We start from the raw sequence: 22,810 nt of genomic DNA, 5'->3' as shown, positions 1-22,810 counted from the left end.
TTCTCTAATAATTCTTTGTATTTCTGTGGGGTCCGTTGTGATTTTTCCTTTCCCATTTCAGATTCTGTTGAATTGTATAGATTCTCTTTTTCTATTTTGTTTATTTTCTCAAAGAACCAGATCTTGGTTTCATTGATTTTTTCTCTTGCTTTATTCTTCTCAATTCTATGTATTTCTTCTCTGATCTTTATTATGTCCCTCCTTCTGCTGACTTTGGGCCTCTCTCTTTTTTTTTAACAGCCCTTTAGTTATGTATAGAAATGTACCAAAACAGGCTGCAGGAAAAATTTGGTCCACCCCTACTAGTGCCTAAGTTTAGGAGCATTTACGCTGGAGACAGCAGTGTTGAAATCTTAGCTCCACCTCTCACTAACTGTGTGCAATTGAGCAAGTCACTTAGCCTCTCTCTGCCTCAGTTTCTTCATCCATAAAAAAATCTTGTGAGGATTCACTGAGTTTTTTATCTGTATGTGCATGCACAGAAGAGTGCCTCGCATATAATGTTTGTTGAATAAATAAGAAAGCCTAGATCTGGTCTTGGAATGGGAGAGGATGTTTTGGGAGTGAGGCCTCTAGTGTGTTTCTGATCATATGCTGTGGGTAGCTACTCCCTCTATACCTGTGACTGGTGGGCCAGGTTCTCCAATGTGGTTTACTACTCCAGCTTCTCTGTTTTCTGCACTAAGTGTCTCAGATGGCACACCAAACACACAGGATTTCTTACCATTCCAGTGCAAGTCTGTGTTCCTCTTGAACTGGAAACTTGATGCCACACTGCCTCTACATAGGCCACTCAGGGAGCTGTTTGTTAGGGAGCAAATTTCCCTCTTCCCTAAGAACATTTATTGATATTGCATCAGCTTGCCATGGGGCTAGTCCCCTTCTCAGTTCCTCAAAGAACCCCTCTCCAGAGCATTTGACAAAGTTGGCCACACCCTTATCCTTGAAACTGTCTCCCTTGGTTTCAAAGTCCCTACAGTTTCCTGGTTTCACTCCTACCTCACTGTCCACTCCTTCTCATGCTCCTTTGATATTTTCTTCTCTTTTCCTCAGCCTCTAAATGTTGGAAGGCCTCGGGGCTCCGTCCCTGGACTTCTTCTCCATTTGTCCTCCCTTCTTTGATGACTTCATCTAACCTCATGGCTTTAAATAACATTTATACACTAAAAACATCCAAATTTACATCTTCAGCCTGGTTTCCTTGGCATATATATCTAACTTCCTACTTAGCATCTCTATTTGGATATCTAATGGACATTTCAAACTTAATATATCCCAAACTGAATAATTTATATAAACTCCAGATGTTTCTGCATTCTTCTTTATCTCAGTTAATAGTAACTTTAAAATACCTCCTTATAGAGTCTCAGAACAAAATGCTTAATAACTCATTTTCTCTCACACCCCACATCTAATCCCCTAGGAAATTCTTGTTGGTTCTACTTTCAAAATTCATGTGGAATCAATTATTTCTCACTACCTACTACCATACTACCACCCTAGTCTAAACCACTGTTATCTCTCATTAGGAGTACTACATTATTCTCCTTACTGCTCTGTTTTCCCCCTAAAACCCCTACAATCAGTTCTCTACACAGCAGAGAGAGCTTGCTAAAACTTAACTTAAATCATGTCACATGTCACTCCTTTCTCAAAGTCCTTTAATTTCCTCCCATCTCAAAGTAAAAGCCTAATCCTCACAGAGATTTATAAAACCCTTCATGGTCAGGCTCTCATTACCCCATCTCCCACCATAGACTCCAGTGCTCACTGTACTCCAGCCACACCATCCTCCCCTCTCTTTTTCAGAGGCACCAAGCATACTCTAGCCTTAAGGCCTTGCAAGCTATTCCTTTCACCTGGAACACTCTGGCCTCAGATGTCTGCATTGCTTCTTGCCCCAATCAGGTCTCTTTACATGTCTTCTCAGTGATACTGTCCCTAACTATCCCTTGAAAACCTGCATACTTGCTATCCCCATCCTTCTCTCTGCTTTTTTTTCCCCAACAGCAGTTATAACCATCTTCATACCATAAATTTATATATTTGTTTGTTTCTTTGCTGTCTCTCCCTACTAGAACATAAGCTCCATGAAAGTAAGGATTTTGACGTTTTATTCACCAAAGTATCCCCAGTGCTAGGAACAGGAAGTGCTTAGCACATAGAGGGTACCCAATAAATATTATTTGAATAAATAAATTGAAAGAACTCCTCTCCCCCAGTGCCTCTTTATTTTGCTTTCCCTCTCCCCAAGAATATAAAATAGACCTAGTCACACCAAGAGGACCCAGAGGCATCACAAAGGAATCACATCCCAAAAGGAGAGAAAGAGTGATGGAAAATAAGCAAGTGAACTTATGCTTACCAGTAAATCATTTATCTGGCTGACAGCATTTCATGAGGCTCTTTCAATCTAGGCTCTGGGCTTTTGAGATTGGGATATTTTCACTGCTTCCAACACAGCTGGCCCCCCAGCCCAGGCCCCTTTTCCCCCTTGACTACCCTAGGTAGCCCCCAACACCCTGCTCTGTGACAGGCTCAGATTCCTTACAGGAATGAAGTGACAGGCACACCTGGCTTCTGGTAGAGACTAAAGGCTGTGTAGGGCTATGTGTGTGTATGTTTGTGTGTATGTGTTTGACTATATAGTCTGCATCATATCTGTACCCACTGTTTATGGGTTACAGTCCACGTGGTCTGCAACAGGCCTGGCAAGGTCCTTCACTCTCTTTAGAGGTCCTTAATAAAATCCCTCAATGCTACCTCTACCTCTGCCCACAGTTAATCACCATCATCAGAACTAACAGGTGCCAGGGCACTGTGCTAAGGGCTTTATGTGTATTCACTTGTTTAATCCTCACAGCAACTTTTTTGATATAGGTGCCATTACTATTTCTGTTTTCCAGATGAAGAACTGAGATCCAGAAAGATGAAGTAACTAGCTTCTACCAGTATCTACCTTGCTTCTAGCTGATGTTGGGTTAGGATTGCATATTTCACACTTTTCTGACTGGTACCCACATTAAAAAAATATATATTCTACATCATATCTAATAAACAAAATTGAAACAAACTTTTCATGGAATAATACCCTCACTATTTGCTTTGTAGTCTGGTATTTTTTCTCCAATAAAAAAAAAAAAGCTGATCAGGACACACCTAATTGATTATACCACCCAAATGGATCCACTTCACCATTTATTAAAGATTTGCAAACCAACCTTTGAAAATCACTGCATTAGGGTGGGTGCCCCCTTTCAAGGTTATTTGTATTTCTTGGAGACCTCCAAAATGTCTCCAGCCCCCAAGGGGGTCATTCTAATTGTGGAATGTGAAAAATCAAGAGAGGCATGGATGAGGGTGATAGAGGCACCCTTAGCAGGTCTCAGAGTGCTAGGTGAAAGTTGGACCCTGCATGGCTTACTCTGCCCGTTTCAGAATCTGCTCTGCCCTCCTCTGCAGACCTTTTTCCTCCCTTCTCTGGGCATCAATTCATTCAGCAAACATTTCCTGAGGCCCTCAACTCTAGGTGCTCTGCCAGAGGCTATGGGGAAGCAAAATTACATGGGGGAAGCAAGCTCATAAACAGCTAACTACATGAAGCAAGCAGTAGCAAGTAGCATTAAGAGTGCGCCAACAAAATGTCATGAGCTGCAGATAAAGGGAGATGGATTTCAACCTGGGTTGAATGAAGCTTTATAAAAGGGTTGGCTTTTGAGCCAGACTGGCATGGCTAGAACTTAAGGAAGCAGAAGTATGATGAAAGTAATTCTCAGAGGATGTTTAAAATAAAACAAAACAGAGGATGTGAACTGGAAAATATGTATACATAGAGTAATGAAAAAGTATTTAGAAGAGGATTTAGGGCTGGGTTGTAGAGATACATTAATATCTTGTTTAAGAGTTTGAACATCATCTTGTAGGTAATGGGAATAATTAAAAGTGTGTCATCAGAGGAGAATCAAGCAATGCTTCAAGGTCCTCACTTGGCAACTGTGTGAGAATAGATTGAAGGGTAGCAAAACTGGAGGTAGGTGGGCACTTAGGAGGCTGATGTGATGGCCCAGGAGAGATATAAATGAGGGCCTAACCTAGAACAGTGGTTATGGGTATGGAAAAGAGGGGACACAGAAAAGAAATGCCGTAGGGGTAGAGGCAAAAGGACTTGGCAGCTAATTGTACGTGTGTGTGTAGAGGAGACACCTTCTCTCCTCCCTGGTTTGCTTCTCACCCCAGGGCTTCCCCAGTAGTATGATAAACTCTGTGAATCCATCCATACCAGGAAGAGGAAGCATGGGTGTGGATGGGTGGCTCCTGCTGTGCAATCAGTGAGGAGAGAAATAGTTCATCATATGCAAGCCAGAAGGCCAGGCTGGATGGAGCCAGATTGTCTTGTTGCCATAGCATTTTGGAAGATCATAGAATTTAGAGCTGGAAAGGGACCTCAGGATCCTGCTGTGAGGATGCCCTGCTGTGAGGAGGGGCCAGATGAGGATAGAGGAGTCTAGCAAGGAAAGCCTTTAGAAAGAGCCTTGATCTCTTAAACTCATCTCCTCCCCTTCATATTCCTTTCTCTTCTCTCTCTCCTCCTCCCACTGCTTCCTCTTTTCTCCTCCCTGCTCATCTACCCCACCTCTTCCTCCTTTTTCTTTTCCCTCCATTTTATCCCTCAGTCTCTTCACCCTCTTTTCTCTCCTCTTTTCTCCCTTTCCTACTCCTCTTCATCTTTTCTCTCCATCTTTCTCTTCTTTTATTTCCCCCTCTTCATCTCCTTTCTATTCTTTCTTCTCTCTCTGACCCTTCTGCATGCCTTCACAGCAAAACAAGTTTCCCTTGGAGTTCAGGAGTCAGCACTTGGAACCTGGGAGATGGCTCAAGCCATCCCAAGTTGTGGGGGTCCAGGTGGCCTAGAGGGAACATCACCCCCCATTAAATAGATAACTTGCTGGCTTCCTCTGTAATGCTTGTTCTGGTCAAGCACTCCTTTTGCTGGAGGAGTCTCTTTCTTTTCACCATCTCTCTGGAGAATGGCTTAGCATACCCATTGAGCAGATGGTTTAGCAGTTTTTTCAGTGCAGTGGTCAGTGAGAGCTGGGACTGGAGGCCATGGCTCTTGTTCTTCACTTCTTTGCTCTTTCTATTGGTCTCTCACTTTTATAACTGTAATCCATGGGCCAGCAGCATCCATATCACCTGGAAGTGTGTTGGAAATGCAGAAACTCAGGTCCAACCACAAACCTACTGAATCAGAATCTTCATTTCAGTAAGAACATCCATGCACACTAAAGTTTGAAAAGTACTAATTGGCTAAACTACATCTTTCTGCAGACATAACTGTTCCTAGATCAACCCATTCTGGGTTTGCCTGAAACTGTGAGGAGTAAAGAAACTGGAAGTCAGAGAGCCCTGGAGGGTAGAGATTAGATGTCTGCAGAGGCTAAGAAGGGCCCAGTATGTAGGAGCTCTGGCCCTACAGGAGGCAGCTGCCATGCAGCTCTAGCTAATTGTAAGGTAGGAATACCAGCCCAGGACTGCTAGACCTTCTGATGTTTCAAGAGAATCTGGAATTCCAGATTTTTATATGAAATATCCTGATCCTTTAAAAAAATATGTTTAACATTCAACAAACTTAAAGCACTGTGGTGGGCTGCTGGCCAGACTTTCTGTTTATAATCTCTGATGTAGTCTGGATTTGTTTGTTTGTTTTTAGCAGCAGGGACTCTTTGTTCTATCAGAATCTTACCTGGAAGTTTAAAGTATTAGGCAGATGAAAGGAGAACCATTTCGGTTGAAGTGGGGCCCAAAGATCCTCCTACTCAGCCTCCCCCATGTGCCCCAGGACAAGAAATGGACTCTGAAGTACCCTCCCTACACTCTGTAAAAGCACAGGTGAAAAAGTGTTGAGAGACTCTGACAACACCATTTGACAAATGAAGACACTTAATGGTTTGTCCAAGGTTACACTGAAACTTAGCAGTCACCGACTTCCAGTCCAGTGCTCTTCTTGTCTTGACTCATTAGTGTTTTGCATGATTCTCTAGTGCAGTCTTCCACTGACAGAGGATTCATTCTGCAATATCTCTGGCAGGTACTCATCCAGACTTCGCTTGGATACCTTCAATGATGGGAAGCTCATCCCTTCGTAAGTTTGGACATTAACATATGAGTTTGGCTTGCCAATGAATCTTTGAGCAGATGCGTGTTGTTTGTATTATTTGTAGATCCTGAATCCACCCAAGTAGTTTAGCAATACCCCTACCTAGATGGGGGTTAATCTTCTCATTGAATTGAAACTCCTTGGACATTTCTATCAGCTCCTGCCTTTGTATAGAAAATAAGTAGTGAACTGGAAAGCAAATTCCTTAGACAGACAGGAAGTTATTTGAGGCTGAAGACATGGCATGGGAGAAAGAGGAGAGGGAGGTAAAGAGGAAAGGGGTGAGTGCAAGGGAAAAGGGTGGATGAGTTAAGCTTGAAGTCACTTCACTTATAAAAACTTGACAGTAAAGAGCCCATGGAGACCTTAGAAGAGGAAAGTAACTTATGGGCCCCTAACACAGAGGAAGGAACAGGCTTTCTATCTGGCTGGTCCCTATGATCAAGCTGAAGCGCCCTTGTCAAGAGGCTGTTGGGCCAAGGCCTCTACATTCCAGGGTGGTACTTTCCTAGCAGCCTGTTGAGCAGCATCTTATCCTGACTCTGGGCTCTGTCTGAGAGGCCTGAAGAAAGGTAAGTATAGCCACTTCCTTCCTGATTTTCCCTGAGCTACCTGAAGCTGCTTCAAGAGCTTGCTTCAAGTTGTCTCCGGGATCTACTGGGTCTCTTCTCTGGCCTAGGTCTGCAAGGTCAGGTTGCTGCTTGGGAAACTTCGGGATGAGGAATTGTGTTCCCAGGTGAGTGACTATCCTAGCTGATACTCCCACAAAGAAATGGGAGCCTATATGCCCAGCAAACTTTCTTCCCCAAATCAAGAACCATGTCTGTCTTCAACATCTCTATTATGCTTCCGAATATAGATGAAGATGTTTCCTATTCTTTTCTGGGCAAAGAAAGTTATCTCAATGACTCCAATATAGTGACAGTAGTTTGGTCTAGAGCTGGGCTTTTCATACTTTAATGTCATGTGAATCACTAGGGATTTTGTGAGAATACTGATGTGGAGACAGTGGGTCTGGAATTCTGCATTTCTAATAAACTCTTGAGTAATGCTGATGCTGCTGGTCTAAGGCCACATAGCAAGTAACTAAATGACCATGAGAATCCATCCACATGGATTTTTATTCTCAAAGTCTGAGCTAGATTATATTTAGATGTATACCTATACATGCTTTTCTTATTGAACTGACATCTTGCTTTAAATTCTTTCCTGTGTTAGCTTATTTGGGATGACATCTATCATGTTTCCCACTGCTTCCTTTCCTGCCTTCACAACTCCAGGCTTCTTAGAAACACATGCCATCTGCCTCTGCCACCCACTATTCCTTTTTTTTATTTTCATCTCCTGACATCCTGGCCCTGCCTGCTTCTCTGACATCATCTCCCACCGTTGTCTTGTACTTGATTACATTCTGCCACGTTGGCCTTCTGCCCTTTGCACATATCAGACTCATTTCCATCTCTGGGTCTTTGCTTTTTTTCTTTCCTGTTTTGAATGCTCTTTTCCCATATCTTTTCATGGCTGATTCCTTCTCATCATTCTGGTATCAACTCAGACGTCACCTTTTCAAAGATGCCTTCCTTGGCCACCTAGGTAAGGCAGTGTCCTTACCTAGGTGTAACATCTGTTACAAATGTCGATCAGATCAACTCATTCTCCTGCATAAAACCCCTCAATTCCCTGCCCTTTCTCCCTGTTGTCATCAGAAAAAAATAGAAATTCTCTACTATGACTGTCAAGGTTTTATGTGGCCTGATTTCTGCCAAATTTGTCTCCTACAACTGTTCCCCCTTTTCTCTTGGTTTCAGCCTCATTGTGCTTCTGATTCTTGGGACACTCTAAGCCCCTTCAATCTTTTGGACTTTTGAACTTTTTTCTATTCCTGGAATACTTTACCCCTACCTCTTTACATGGTTGGCTAACTTTAAGCCTGTAGGCCTCAACTTAAATGTCATCTCCTTGGAGAAGGCTTCTTTATCTCAATCCTTTACCCTCCACCTAAATTACTTTGTATCCTTTCACTTTCTTTCATAGCACTTGTCACCATCTGTATTAGCTTATTTATTTACCTTATTAACTTGTTTATTGGATAGAAATGAAGACATGAATGGTGTCTCACTCACTGCTAGTTAATCAATGCTTAATACACTGTGCCTGGCACACAGTAGGTGTACATATTTATTGAGTTAATAAGAAGTGAATAAGAATAGATAGTGATCTATCTACTGAATATCATTTTGTCAAGACAACACAGGTTATAATGTAGATGTTAGACGTGGGCTCCCAAAACTAGCATTGTAGTAGTTATGTACTTTAAACTTTTATCCTTTTTCACTACTGCATTCCACTCACTGTCAAGAATCAAGGGTCTGAGTTCTCATTCTAGCTCAGCCACTAACTTACTTACTTTGTGACTTTGGGAGTCCCTTATATTCTGAGGGCTATATTTTCTCATGTATAAAATGAGAATATTGGAGGAAATATCTTTAAACCCCTTGCCAACTCTGATGTCTATGGATAAGTGATCAACAACAATTAGTGTGTTTATGGTATGATTGGGGAACCTGAGACACAGAGAAGCTAGGTACTTACTTTTCCCAGGTTGCTCACTGATAGTGAATTCAGCTCTTTACTTAGCTATGCACAAAACAGCCACAGCATGTAGGAACCAGCTTGGGCTGATGTGTCTGCCTTCAGAAGCCTGCCTCTGAGCTTCTTGAATCTCTAGGGACTCAAATAAAGAGAATGTGTTAGGCTGAGGACATAACTAAAACTGCCTTACTCCTCAGCATTTGGTACTCATCTACTAACAGCTGGTGCCACACTAAGTACCAAATAGGCTTCTGGGATATCACAGGCTTCAGGGGAGAAGTCTTGGGCACAGAGATTGTGAAAACTCCTTTTCCAGATTTCTATTATCCTCTTCTGAATGCTTCGTATTGCCAGGCCCTATGCTAAGTGCTTTCTTTCCATGGACAGATTCATCAAAGTTGTCTAAAAATCTTATGAAGGGATCACAGGAAGAAGGCGGTGTGAGTAGTTCAGAGGAAATCTCCTCCCCAAAACATATATATTTATGAAAATACAATAAATACAACTATTCCTACAAGAGACACCAGTGGATGCAGTACAACAGCCAGGATATATCTACATCTGTGAGAACTCAGCATCACACAAAGGGGGTAAGATACAAGCCGCGGCCAGGCGGGACCCGAACGCTCCCCCACCCCAAAACCCAGCGGGAAGAAAGGAGACAGAACGGGGAGGGAGTGAAAGCCCAGGACTGCTAAACAAGCAGCTCTAGAAATCCGCACCTGGAATGCAGACACAAGGTGCATGGGGTGCTGGATATTAGAGAAACAGAAAAGCAAAACCTGTGGGCAGGTCCCTGCAACCTGTGCCCCTGAGACAAAAGAAAAGCGAGTGCTTTCTGGAAGTCTTAAAGAGACAGGGACCCCATAGCTGGACTAAGTTGTCAAGGCAGCTGGGAATACTGGGGAAACTTAGGCACCCTAATGGAGGCAGTGCAGCTCTGAAACCCCTCACAGCACTAGGCAGCCTGCCAGTTGTTCCTCCAACTGGCATAGACCCCGACACATGGGCCGAGTAGCAGGAGAATGGCAGCGCGCACTGGGGACAGCAGCACTGGAAGGAACCGAGAGCAGATCTGTATGCTGCAGGAGAGGCCTGTGCTAGCCCACAGCGGTGCGACCAAACAGCCCGGGTGGGGCTCATGTGCACCAGCAGCAGTGAAGCCAGAGCCCAGTAGAGGCCTGCGCAGAAGAGCCCCATGCGCACCTGCAGCGGAGCCAGAAGGAGCAGGCGTGCCCCCAGCAGCCTACCGGAATCCCAGCCCAACATATAGCTGCCTGGGCCAGACCCAAAGGCCGCTGCTGTCACACAGCTGCCTGGCAGGGTCGCCGCTAGCATGGAGGGGTGCACCTGGCATGCCTGCCACTCCCCACAAGGCTCCATGCTGCTCTGACGGACACCCCACCCACAGCAGCTAAGGAGATTAACCCGGTGGCTGCTCCAGGAGTGCAGGTAGTCGTCACAGGCAGCAGAGAAGGGCAAGGCATCCAGCTAGCAGGAAAGGACTTTCTTCTCCCAGCTGACACACCCACAACCTGCCTACAGCCACTGCTACCACCATCTAAAGGCAAACAAATCTGATCCAGTTCAAGATAGTTACACCTGAGAAAGGATCTGCAGAGGCAGACCTAACCAGTCTGCCTGAAAAAGAATTCAAAATACAAATCATAAACATGCTGACAGAGCTGCAGAAAAATATGCAAGAGCTAAGGGATGAAGTCCGGAGGGAGATTACAGACATCCGGAGGGAGATCACAGAAGTGAAACAAACTCTGGAAGGATTTATAAGCAGAATGGATAAGATGCAAGAGGCCATTGATGGAATAGAAACCAGAGAACAGGAATGCATAGAAGCTGATGCAGAGAGAGATAAAAGGATCTCTAGGAATGAAACAATATTAAGAGAACTGTGTGACCAATCCAAAAGGAACAATATCCGCATTATAGGGGTACCAGAGGAAGAGAAGAGAGAAAAAGGGATAGAAAGTGTCTATGAAGAAATAATTGCTGAAAACTTCCCCAAACTGGGGAAGGAAATAGTTGCTCAGACTACGGAGGCACACAGAACTCCGGAGAGATGGGATCCAAAGAGGTCAACACCAAGACACATAATAACTAAAATGGCAAAGATCAAGGCCAGGGACAGAGTATTAAAGGCAGCCAGAGAGAGTAAAAAGGTCAACTACAAAGGAAAACCCATCAGGCTGTCATCAGACTTCTCAACAGAAACCTTACAGGCTAGAAGAGAATGGCATGATATATTGAATGCAATGAAACAGAAGGGCCTAGAACCAAGGATACTGTATCAGCACGATCATCATTTAAATATGAAGGAGGGATTAAACAATTCCCAGACAAGCAAAAGTTGAGGGAATTTGCCTCCCACAAAGCACCTCTACAGGGTATCTTAGAGGGACTGCTCTAGATGGGAGCACTCCTAAAAAGAGCACAGAACAAAACACTCAACATATGAAGAATGGAGGAGGAGGAAAATGAAGGGAAAGAAATAATCATCAGACTGTGTTTATAAGAGCTCAATAAGCGAGTGAGGTCAGGCAGTAAGGTAGTAAACAAGCTAACCTTGAACCTTTGATAACTACAAATCTAAAGCCTGCAATGGAAATAAGTACATATCTTTCAATAATCACCCTAAGTGTAAATAGACTGAATGCACCAATCAAAAGACACAGAGTAATAGAATGGATAAAAAAGCAAGACCCATCCATATGCTGCTTACAAGAGACTCACCTCAAACCCAAAGGCATGCACAGATTAAAAGTCAAGGGTTGGAGAAAGATATTTCATGCAAACAACACAGAGAAAAAAGCAGGTGTTGCAATACTAGTATCAGACAAAATAGTCCTCAAAATAAAGAAAATAACAAGAGATAAAGAAGGACATTACGTAATGATAAAGGGCTCAGTCCAACAAGAGGAATAACCATTATAAACATATATGCACCCAATACAGGAGCACCAACATATGTGAAACAAATACTAACAGAATGAAAGGAGGAAATAGAATGCAACACATTCATTTTGGGAGACTTTAACACACTGCTCACCCCAAAGAAGAGATCCACCAGACAGAAAATAAGTAAGGACACAGAGGCACTGAACAACATGCTAGAACAGATGGACCTAATAGACATCTATAGAACTCTACATCCAAAAGCAACAGGGTACATATTCTTCTCAAGCGCACATGGAACATTCTCCAGAATAGACCACATAATAGGCCACATAAAGAACCTCAGTGAATTACAAAAGATTGAAATCCTACCAGCCAACTTTTCAGACCACAAAGGTATAAAACTAGAAATAAATTGTACAAAGAAAGCAAAAAGGCTCACAAACACATGGAGGCTTAACAGCATGCTCCTAAATAGTCAATGGATCAATGACCAAATTAAAATGGAGATCCAGCAATACATGGAAATAAATGACAACAACAACACAAAGCCCCAACTTCTGTGGGACGCAGTGAAAGCAGTCTTAAGAGAAAAGTATATAGCAATCCAGGCATATTTAAAGAAGGAAGAACAATCCCAAATGTATAGTCTAATGTCACAATTATTGAAATTGGAAAAAGAAGAACAAATGAGGCCTAAGGTCAGCAGATGGAGGGACATAATAATGATGAGAGAAGAAATAAATAAAATTGAGAAGAATAAAACAATAGAAAAAATCAATGAAATCAAGAGCTGATTCTTTGAGAAAATAAACAAAATAGATAAGCCTCTAGCCAGACTTATTAAGAGAAAAAGAGAGTCAACAGACATCAACAGAATTAGAAACGAGAAAGGAAAAATCATGATAGACCCCACAGAAATACAAAGAATTATTAGAGAATACTATGAAAACCTATATGCTAACAAGCTGGAAAACTTACGAGAAATCGACAACTTCCTAGAAAAATACAACCTTTCAAGACTGACCCAGAAAGAAATAGAAAATCTAAACAGACCAATTACCAACAATGGAATTGACTCGGTAATCAAAAAACTACCCAAGAACAAAACCCGCGGGCCAGATGGATTTACCTCAGAATTATATCAGACATACAGAGAAAACATAATACCAATTCTCCTTAAAGTTTTCCAAAAAATAGAAGAGGAGGGAATACTCCCAAACTCATTCTATGAAGCCAACATCACCCTAGTACCAAAACCAGGCAAAGACCGCACCATAAAAGAAAATTACAGACCAACATCCCTGATGAACGTAGATGCAAAAATGCTCAACAAAATATTAGCAAACTGAATTCAAAAATACATCAAGAGGATCATACTCCATGACCAAGTGGGATTCATCCCAGGGATGCAAGGATGGTACAACATTAAAAATCCATCAACATCATCCACCACATCAACAAAAAGAAAGACAAAAACCACATGATCATCTCCATAGATGCTGAAAAAGCATTAGAGAAAATTCAACATCCATTAATGATAAAAACTCAACAGAATGGGCATAGAGGGCAAGCACCTCAACATAATAAAGGCCATATATGATAAACCCACAGCTAACATCATACTGAACAGCGAGAGGCTGAAAGCTTTTCCTCTGAGATCGAAAACAAGACAGGGATACCCACTCTCCGCACTGTTATTCAACGTGGTATTGGAGGTCCTAGTCATGGCAATCAGACAAAACAAAGAAATACAAAGAATCCAGATTGGTAAAGAAGAAGTCAAACTGTCACTATTTGCAGATGACATGATATAGTACATAAAAATCGCTAAAGACTCCACTCCAAAACTACAAGAACTGATATCGGAATTCCACAAAGTTGCAGTATACAAAATTAACACACAGAAATCTGTAGCTTTCCTATACACTAACAATGAACTAATAGAAAGAGAAATCAGGAAAACAATTCCATTCACAATAGCATCAAAAAGAATAAAATACCTAGGAATAAACCTAACCAAGTAAGTGAAAGACCTATACCCTGAAAACTACAAGGCACTCTTAAGAGAAATTAAAGAGGTCAGTAACAAATGGAAACTCATCCCATGCTCCTGGCTAGGAAGAATTAATATCATCAAAATGGCCATCCTGCCCAAAGCAATATACAGATTCGATGCAATCCCTATCAAATTCCCAACAGCATTCTTCAATGAACTGGAACAAATAGTTCAAAAATTCATATGGAACTGTCAAAGACCCTGAATAGCCATCGCAATCCTGAGAAGGAAGAATAAAGTGGGGGGCATCTCGCTCCCCAACTTCAAGCTCTACTACAAAGCCCCAGTAATCAAGACAATTTGGTACTAGCCCAAGAACAGAGCCACAGACTAGTGAAACAGAATAGAGACTCCAGACATTAACCCAAACATATATGGCCAATTAATATTTTATAAAGGAGCCATGGACATACAATGGGGAAATGACAGTCTCTTCAACAGATGGTGCTGGCAAAACTGGACAGCTACATGTAAGAGAATGAAACTGGATCACTGTCTAACCCCATACACAAAAGTAAACTCCAAATGGATCAAAGTCCTGAATGTAAGTCATGAAACCATAAAACTCTTAGAAAAAAACATAGGCAAAAATCTCATGGACGTAAACATGAGTGACTTCTTCATGAACATATCTCTCCGGGCAAGGGAAACAAAGGCAAAAATGAACAAGTGGGACTATATCAAGCTACAAAGTTTCTTTACAGCAAAGGACACCATCAATAGAACAAAAAGGTATCCTACAGTATGGGAGAACATATTCGTAAATGACAGATCCGATAAAGGTTTGACATCCAAAATATATAAAGAGCTCACACACCTCAACAAACAAAAAGCAAATAATCCAATTAAAAAATGGGCAGAGGAGCTGAATAGACAGTTCTCTAAAGAAGAAATCCAGATGGCCTACAGGCACATGAAAAATGCTCCACGTCGCTAATCATCAGATAATTGCAAATTAAAACCACAATGAGATATCACCTCACACCAGTAAGGATCGCCATCATCCAAAAGACAAACAACAGCCAATGTTGCCGAGGTTGTGGAGAAAGGGAAACCCTCCTACACTGCTGGTGGGAATGTAAACTAGTTCAACCATTGTGGAAAGCAGTATTGAGGTTCCTCAGAATGCTCAAAATAGAAATACCATTTGACCCAGGAATTCCACTTCTAGGAATTTACCCTAAGAATGCAGCACTCCAGTTTGAAAAAGACAGATGCACCTCTATGTTTATCGCTGCACTGTTTACAATAGCCAAGATATGGAAGCAACCTAAATGTCCATCAGTAAACGAATGGATAAAGAGGATGTGGTACATATACACAATGGAATATTACTCAGCCATAAGAAAAAAACAGATCCTACCATTCGCAACAACGTGGATGGAGCTAGAGGGTATTATGCTCAGTGAAATAAGGCAGGCGGAGAAGGACAAGTACCAAATGATTTCACTCATATGTGGAGTATAAGAACAAAGGAAAACTGAAGGAACAAAACACCAGCAGAATCACAGAACCCAAGAATGGATTAATAGTTACCAAAGGGAAAGGGACTGGGGACAATGGGTGGGAAGGGAGGGATAAGGGCAGGGAAAAAGAAAGAGGGCATTATGATTAGCATGTATAGTGTGTGTGGAGCACGGGGAAGGCTGCGCAACACAGAGAAGACAAGTAGTGATTTTACAGCATCTTACTACGCAGATGGACAGTGACTGTGAAGGGGTATGTTGGGGGGACTTGGTGAAGGGGGAACCTAGTAAACATAATGCTCTTTCTGTAATTGTAGATTAATGATACCAAAATTTAAAAAAATCTTATGAAGTAAGTACTATTATTTGCCGTATTCCATAGATACGAAACTATCAAGATGCAGAGCATTAAATAACCTGCCCAAGTAAGTAGCAAAACCAATCATTGAATCCAAGCAGTTCTGGCTCCAGAATTTGGACTCCTACATACTACATTATATAGCCTCTAATTGCTCATATGCTTCTAGGCAAAGAGGTACTCAAGATACACTGGATACAATATAGTCTCTATGTCTCTGAGATCAACAACTGTTCTTCTGCAAGAGTCTCTAGCATATATATCAACATAGGGCTGTTTGCTTTCAGATCCATTTACCACTCTTTTGCAAACCAAATTTCTTAGACTCCTTTGCTGTCTCACTTCTTTTGTCCAATGGAAGACACCTGCAGGAGATTGGTGGGCAGGAGGAGGAAAAAGAAAGGATATTTCTTCCAATCCATGCTTCAGAGAAGTGTAATTCTGGGAATGGTTGTATCTTCTACATAACTCAAGTTTCTGTTGAGCAACTCCTTCATTCATAGCACCTGCACCATCCAACCACCCCATGCTTTTAGCTTCAGTTTAGTACCAGTTTCTGGGTTCTGATAACATTACTTTTTCCCATTATCTGTCTAGCCCTAGGAGTGGTAACAGTTTTCTGTGGTTACTAAATACTGGCTTGTCTCACTAGTCCTCATTTGGCTTCTTAGCTTTGTTGATGTGATATGTTCTCTGTATTAAATGTTCTTCTTTAAACGATCTAGGATGGTTTCTATTTTTCTAACTGGATCATGATTGCTATAGAAAATGTCTCTAATCCCAGGGCTACTCACTATCATATAAATTGATTTATATACTTCACAGTATATATCACAACCTTTGATTATCTTGTTTACTTATTTCCTGTATGTTTCTCCTCTACTCCATGTAAATTATAAGGTCCATGAATAAACTTTTTCTTGTATCCTGAGCATCTCTCATGATGCTTGGCACATAAGGGCTCAAAAATATTGTTGAATGAATGCATCCATCAAAAAAAAAATCCAAGTCTTTATTGGATGGCTTCTGTGTTTCAGTCACTGTTGTAGGAGATACCATGGTAATTCACTGTCCCCTGTTTTAAAAAAAAGGTTATAATTCCATTTAAGTGACAAGAAATAGAAAAATGTACATATGACCAGTGTATTAGTTTGCTAAGGTGGCCATAACAAAGTACCACAGACTGGGTGGCTTAAACAACAGAAATTTATTTTCTCACAATTCTAATGACTAGAAGCCCAAAAGCAAGGTGGTTTCTACTGAAGCCTCTCTCCTTGGCTTGTAGATGACTGCCTTCCCCCTTTGTCTTCACATAGTCTTCCCTCCATATCCATCTGTGTCCAAATTTCCTCTTCTTTTAAGAGCATCAGACATATTGTATTAGGGCCCACCTTAATGACCTTATTTTAACATAATTACTTCTTTAGAGGCTGTATCTCCAAATACAGTTACATTCTGAGGAACTGAAGATTTAGACTTCAACATATGAATATCTGGGGGACACATTTTGCCTGTAAACAACTAGTAAGTAAAAGACCATTTTCAATTGAGAAGGTTAAATGGTAATGCTATAGGAATTAGATGAAAGATGATAAAGCCTGCAGTATTCCAAGAAAGCTTCCTAGAAGTGTTGTTTTTAGTGCCAGGTCTTAAAGAGATCTTGAGTCATGAAACAGTTATGAAAGTTTGAATGGGCTGTCTGGCAGCGGAGGTGTATCCAGGAGGCTGGGTGTAAGTGAAGGACCAGAAGTGAGAAAGTAAGGAGACCATTGTAGAATATCTGATTATTGGACTATTAGACAAGAAGTTGAAAGATCACTCAAGCTAAGCTCCCATTTGGTTCAGAAATCCCTTGCCAAATGACCATTCAGCTTCTGCTTGTACATCTAGCATAACTTGGTGCTCATCAAGGTAGTTGCTTCTATCTTTGGCCAGCTCTGTCTGGCCACAAAAATGGCTTGGATAAAGTGGGGAGAGTTTTCTAGGAAGTAGAGGACAGTAAGGGTGTATGTGTAGCACGAAGGTGATGTCTTCATACCAATCACCTTAAGGCGCTTCTTTCTGATGTCATATTTTAATTCCCTCTTGTTGAAGATACAGTCTGTTTTTGTAATCCCATTCTTGCATTACCTGCCTTGTGGGTCAGGAGCCTTGGATTCTTGCCTTGTTTGGCTGTGTTACTTTGGGAAAACGTCTTTCAATCTCTGGGCTTCAGTGTTCAGGTTTGTAACAGGGGGCTAATTAACACTCTCTGTCATGTCCACCTCAAAGGGTTATTGTAAGGACTATATGGACTAATAATGGTTGTGGATATGACCAACAGCTTTAACTCTCAGCAGATGCAAAGGTTCTAGCCTGGGTTGCATTGCCCAGAGTTAGGGGCATCATGAAGAGGTGGGTGGTTTCTCCGTTTGCCTGTTTTGCTGATGTTCTTTTGAGTCATTCTCAGCCAAATAAGCAAACGGAAAATTCATCCATCAACAAGCTACTTTTCATATTCCAGTGTGAGGGAGAATCCTAGAATGGTGTGTGTGTGTGTGTGTGTGTGTGTGTGTGTGTGTGTGTGTGTGTGTGTGTGTGTGTGTGTGTGTGTGTGTGTGTGTGAGTGCATGTGCGTTAGCAGAAGGAAGCTTGGAAAGATGCAGGGGGTGAAGTTGAGGCTTTATCTATTTTATGTGACCTTAGACAGGTCTCTTCCATCTTCTAAGCCTCCATTTATTTAAAGGTAAAATGAAGATACTAATGCCTGCCTCCACAGGGTTGTTCTGAGAAGTGAAAGTCATAATGAGGATGAAAGCCCCAAGAGAGTACAGGAGAGAAGACCCCAGTGGAATAGACAGAGGGAGAGCTGGGAGAAGGGAGAGCTGGGAGAAGGGAGGCAGGAAAGTCTTAGCATGACTCCCCTAGGGCAGTATATTATTATTCCAGAGGTTGGCCCAACATCTCTGGCAACTTTGAAGAGGACTTTTCGCTGACTGGACACACCTGGAGAGCCCCACAATAAACAGCATCTAACTCCAGTGCAGCGGGAGTCAGCCAGAGGTGGCAGCAGCCTTCTCCCAGGCGGAGGTTATTCACCCACATCCCGCCCCGCCCCCACCCCCGTACCCATCTCCCAGTGCTCAAGCTTTGGCGTGGGGCAAAAGCAGTCAGTTAGTAATCCTCCCCCGCCCCCGCCCCCACACACTCGCCTCTCCCAGCCAAGCACCTCCGGAACTGAGGGGCCGAGAGGCAGAGCCTGCCGGCTACAATGGAACAGCCTTATTGAAGGCGAGGTCTGGGGCGGAGGGGATTGGGCTGTAGGGCTGTGGAGGAGGGGACACAGAGGGGGCGCTGGGGCTTTCACTCGCTCCAGCCCTGCCATCCCAGCCAGCTTGAGACAACCCGCGCCAGCCACTCGGGCCTCAGAGAATCCGGACTTCGCAGGCACCATGCAGTGGATAAGGGGTGGGTCAGGAATGGTGAGTGCACATAACCCCGGCTTCCCCTGCCTGAGCCTCAGTCCCCCAGCCCCATCCCCGGCTCCTCCATGAGCCGCCATGCAGTGAGCCCCCTAGCCTCTGCCCACCGCCCTCCCCATCGTCCTTGAGACACCAGCGAGCTTTCTGTGGCCATTTTAGGAGCCCTGGCTTGCCGCCTGCGGAAGAAAGCCCCCTTCTATCCTCCTCTGCATTCCTACGGCACATCATAGATTGGGATGGAATATGAATGGGGGTCACTTTGGAAGGGCCAGAGAGGCAAGGAGGCTGGCAGAGGGGCTCTCTGGGAGCAGTGAGGTTCACAGAAGGCAAGTGAGCTAGTGTGGGTTTGGGAAGGCTGGGGGCTGTCACAAATCCTGGGATTGTGGAAGGGGCAGTATGGGAGAGGTGCATGGCCCCAAGTAGGCTAACTGTACCCCCTCACCCTGGCAAGTGGGGGCATGAGGGCCAGAGAGCCAGTCTCAGGGAAGCTGCATGAGGGAGCCCTGTAGCCCTTCCTTGCCTGGGCTGTGGTTATTCTGTCCATACTTGGAGCTTTGTCAAGGATAGACAGCCGCAGAAACCCCCATCCTGGAAGTGGGTCTGGAACCCATTCAGTTAGGAGAGCTTTTTCCTCCCTCCCATCCCTACCTAAGGAATGTGTGCTTGTGTGTGTGTTTAGAGTCATTATCCAACAGTTTATTTTATGCCATGGTGCTCCCTTCTCCATCTGGAGACCTTGGAATGACTTCCCTTGCAGAGAGGAAGTGGTGGCTGCATTTTGATGTTTCTCTGACTCAGCCTGGGGTAGCTCAAGTCTGGTCAGGGTCTCTGTGGAGTGAGAGGCCACCATGCCATTGTCCTCAGCTGGGAGGCAAGGGCAAGAAGGTTTGGAGGACAGCTGGATCGGGTCAGCAGGCACTGATGGCATGCCAGCCCACACTTCTGCACTGCCACCCACAACCCGCAGCTGAAGGAAGGTAGCCCGAAGCAGGCAAAAATTGACATTTAACTCTTTTTTTTCCTCTTGTTCTAGAGGGGTGGAGGGAATCTGGTGTGGGCTAGGACTATTCAGAGAAGCTGTCCTCTACCCATCCTCAGGGTTTCCTTAGACCTCTGTTTCAGTGGTTTGAAGGCATCCAGTTTATTTTTCTATATGTCAGGGCTTCAAGAGACTCCTCTTCCCAGACTCCCTCTTTCTCTGGGGTCCAATCAGAGTTATTTCAAACGTTTGTAGAACCAGAAGAGGTTAGAGCAGGAAAAGACCTTCAAGTCCTTGTGGTCCATCTAGGAAATCTGAGACCCAGAGTGTAGGAGTAACTTGCCCAGGGCCACACAGTTCCATGGAAACAAAGGTGAATCTAGCACAGGAGTCTCTTAGTCTCTGTACTGTCCCTCCCCATTGCTCCACAGAATCATCAGTTCAAATGGTGCTGAAACAGGCAGAAAAGGAGAAAGGGTCATAATTTTGGAATATAATTTCCTTTAAGATGGACTAATCCCATGAAATTTGCCTGAGGGGAAAAAAATGCCAGTTCTGGTACATCTGGCAGCTGGGTCTGGGTGAGACCTCCCTCCACTTAGAAATATATGGTAGTATAGGGTCCAGAGCCAACCAGTGACAACACATTAAATTAATGCAGAAATCTGAAGTTTTGCCAATTGCATATGAGAGAAGAGAGACTAACTGACACCTTGTCAAGACTTCATAATTAAAGATTAATTGATGGGGAAATTTCATAATACTTTTAGGGGACTGAAGTGATGAATACTATATGATGTAAGTGTTTATTTAACCATTTGCCAGAATTCAAGACATAGAAGTGGTAAACTCTATCCTGGAAGGCAGGAAATCTCTAATCTTGGTCCTGCTACTATTTGATAGGAATACTTTGGGTCTCAGTTTTCTCACCTGTTAAATGGGGCTGTTAATGTTCACCAAAATTCCTTCCAGGTCTGAGGTTCTCATATTCTTGGAAGGACTGTCAGTAAAATTTAACTAGTGGCTCATTATGGAAACAAGTAAGGAGTGTATATCTAGCTACCATTTTATAATGCAGCTAGTCAAAAGGTCTTTGTTCCTTGCTCTTTCATTTGCAAAGTGCTTGAAGTTTATCTTGAGCTTTTTATAACAATGAATTTTCTTTTCAGGATATTTGATTATTGTAACTGGAAGTGTCACATGTAAATGAAGGTCCTTCAAAGTAAAACATCAGTCAGGATTTTACAGAAAAAAATCTGTCTCAGTAGAGTGTTAAAAAACTGTGAGTTCACTTTTGATAATAAATTTTTCTGTGTAATTATTCATAACTTCTGCCTGCAATGCTAATTGTTCTGGGTTAGGCAGTGTGCCTAGAGTGGAAAGAATGCTGGGCTCAGAGTCACAAGTCTTAGGTCAAGGGCCTGGTTTTTATACTTCTCAGCTCTGAATCACTCACCAATTGTCAAACTTCTTTCATCCTCAGTATTCTCATCCATAAAATGGAGATAAAGTACATGGGCACTACTGAGGTCATTAATTTATTCAACAGAACTGTAGAGTACTACTATTAGTTGGCACTGATCTAGGTGCTGGGGAGACAGCAGTGAACAAAAATAAATTCCCCATTCTTATGGATTTTACATTATGAGGGTGGAGGGATTCCTGAACAATTACAAAAATGAATATATCATATGTAAGGAGGTGCAAGTGCTGAAAAGAACAAAAATACCTGGTAAGAGAATAGAGAGAGATGGGGGTAGTATTATATATTAGACAGACCAGTCAGAGCTTCTCTGATTAAAGGACGTTTGAAGAGAGATGTGAGGAAATGAAGGAACAAGCTTTATGCAGATGTTTAGAAGACTATTCTGGGTGTAAGAAACAGCCAGAAAGACAGCACAATGGTTTGTTTAAGGAACAGCAAAGAGGTCAGTGTCCTCAGAACATTTAATCTGAGTGAGATTGGTAGTTTTGGGAAGGTTTTAAAAAGATAAGGGAAACAATCTAACTTAAATTTTAACAGAATAATAGACTGTAGTGGGGCAAAGGAAAGAGCTGTGAGGAGGCTTTTAGAATAGTTCAGGTTAGAGGTGATAGTGGCTTGGACCACGGTGATGATAATCTTTATGAAAAAGCTGTACCCAGCATCGTTTGTAGATGCTCTGTGTCTTTCTCCTTTCCTATCACCCATCTGAGAATCAGATGGCTGAGTGTGGGGTTAGGTGTATGCAAAAGCATTTTATATCTAAGTCAATGATCTAATGATCTGCTTTGGGCTCCTGGCCTCTGGTGAGGCTAATTGAGGGTTGGTTCTGCATAGACTACCAATGATCCAGTTCCTTGTTTTCTGGGATTTTGGAGAAGAAAATTATGTATTAGTACTTTGGAGATGCGGTATACTTAGCATATATGATAGCTGGAATGGATAATTTTTAATACTCTCTCCTCCATATGACAAAATTATTTTATTTTTAAATTTTCAAATAGTGAACAATGAAAAAGGAATAAACTTCAATCTTAAAGATATTCAAATTCAGTGTCATCTCATATATGATGTGTGTGCTTATGGAACAAAAATAGTACACCTTGCAGTTTGTATTACTTTTACTGTTTTGGATTTTAAGCACAAATGGTCACATAGAATGACTGAATTGAATTAACTTACGTTCTGTTACTTTGACTTTACAATCACTGTGCTATCATTGTTAACTTTGAACCTACTATTTAAATGCTGAAACATATCATACCAGAGGGATTTCAGGCACAAAGTGCACCCAAAGCTACCTTGAATGATTCTAAACCTTTAGGAAGTGAAAGGAGCTGAAGGA

At 42.5% G+C, this 22,810-nt stretch overlaps 1 protein-coding gene across 6 annotated transcripts in view; it reads left to right on the top strand.

Moving 5' to 3' along the window:
• Positions 1-22,810, top strand: part of ARHGEF9 (Cdc42 guanine nucleotide exchange factor 9) — a 426,451-nt gene that overhangs the window by 222,236 nt on the left and 181,405 nt on the right. For 2 of the 6 annotated variants that reach the window (XM_057495889.1, XM_057495888.1), the window contains one exon: positions 6,089-6,142. The exons of 1 other annotated variant lie outside the window; for it this stretch is intronic. Coding sequence is in view for 3 of the 5 variants with exons in the window: in XM_036892734.2 (XP_036748629.1) it covers positions 18,974-19,003 (30 nt within the window). In the remaining 2 variants the exon portion in view is untranslated. Of the gene's footprint in view, positions 1-6,088; positions 6,143-18,684; positions 19,004-22,810 lie in introns of those variants that run through there. 3 more of the 6 variants (XM_036892734.2, XM_036892727.2, XM_036892735.2) reach the window with 3 other exon arrangements.

This window comes from Manis pentadactyla, chromosome X, assembly GCF_030020395.1.
Source record: "Manis pentadactyla isolate mManPen7 chromosome X, mManPen7.hap1, whole genome shotgun sequence".
Classification (NCBI taxonomy): domain Eukaryota; kingdom Metazoa; phylum Chordata; class Mammalia; order Pholidota; family Manidae; genus Manis; species Manis pentadactyla.
This window is presented reverse-complemented; position numbering and strand designations above follow the sequence as displayed.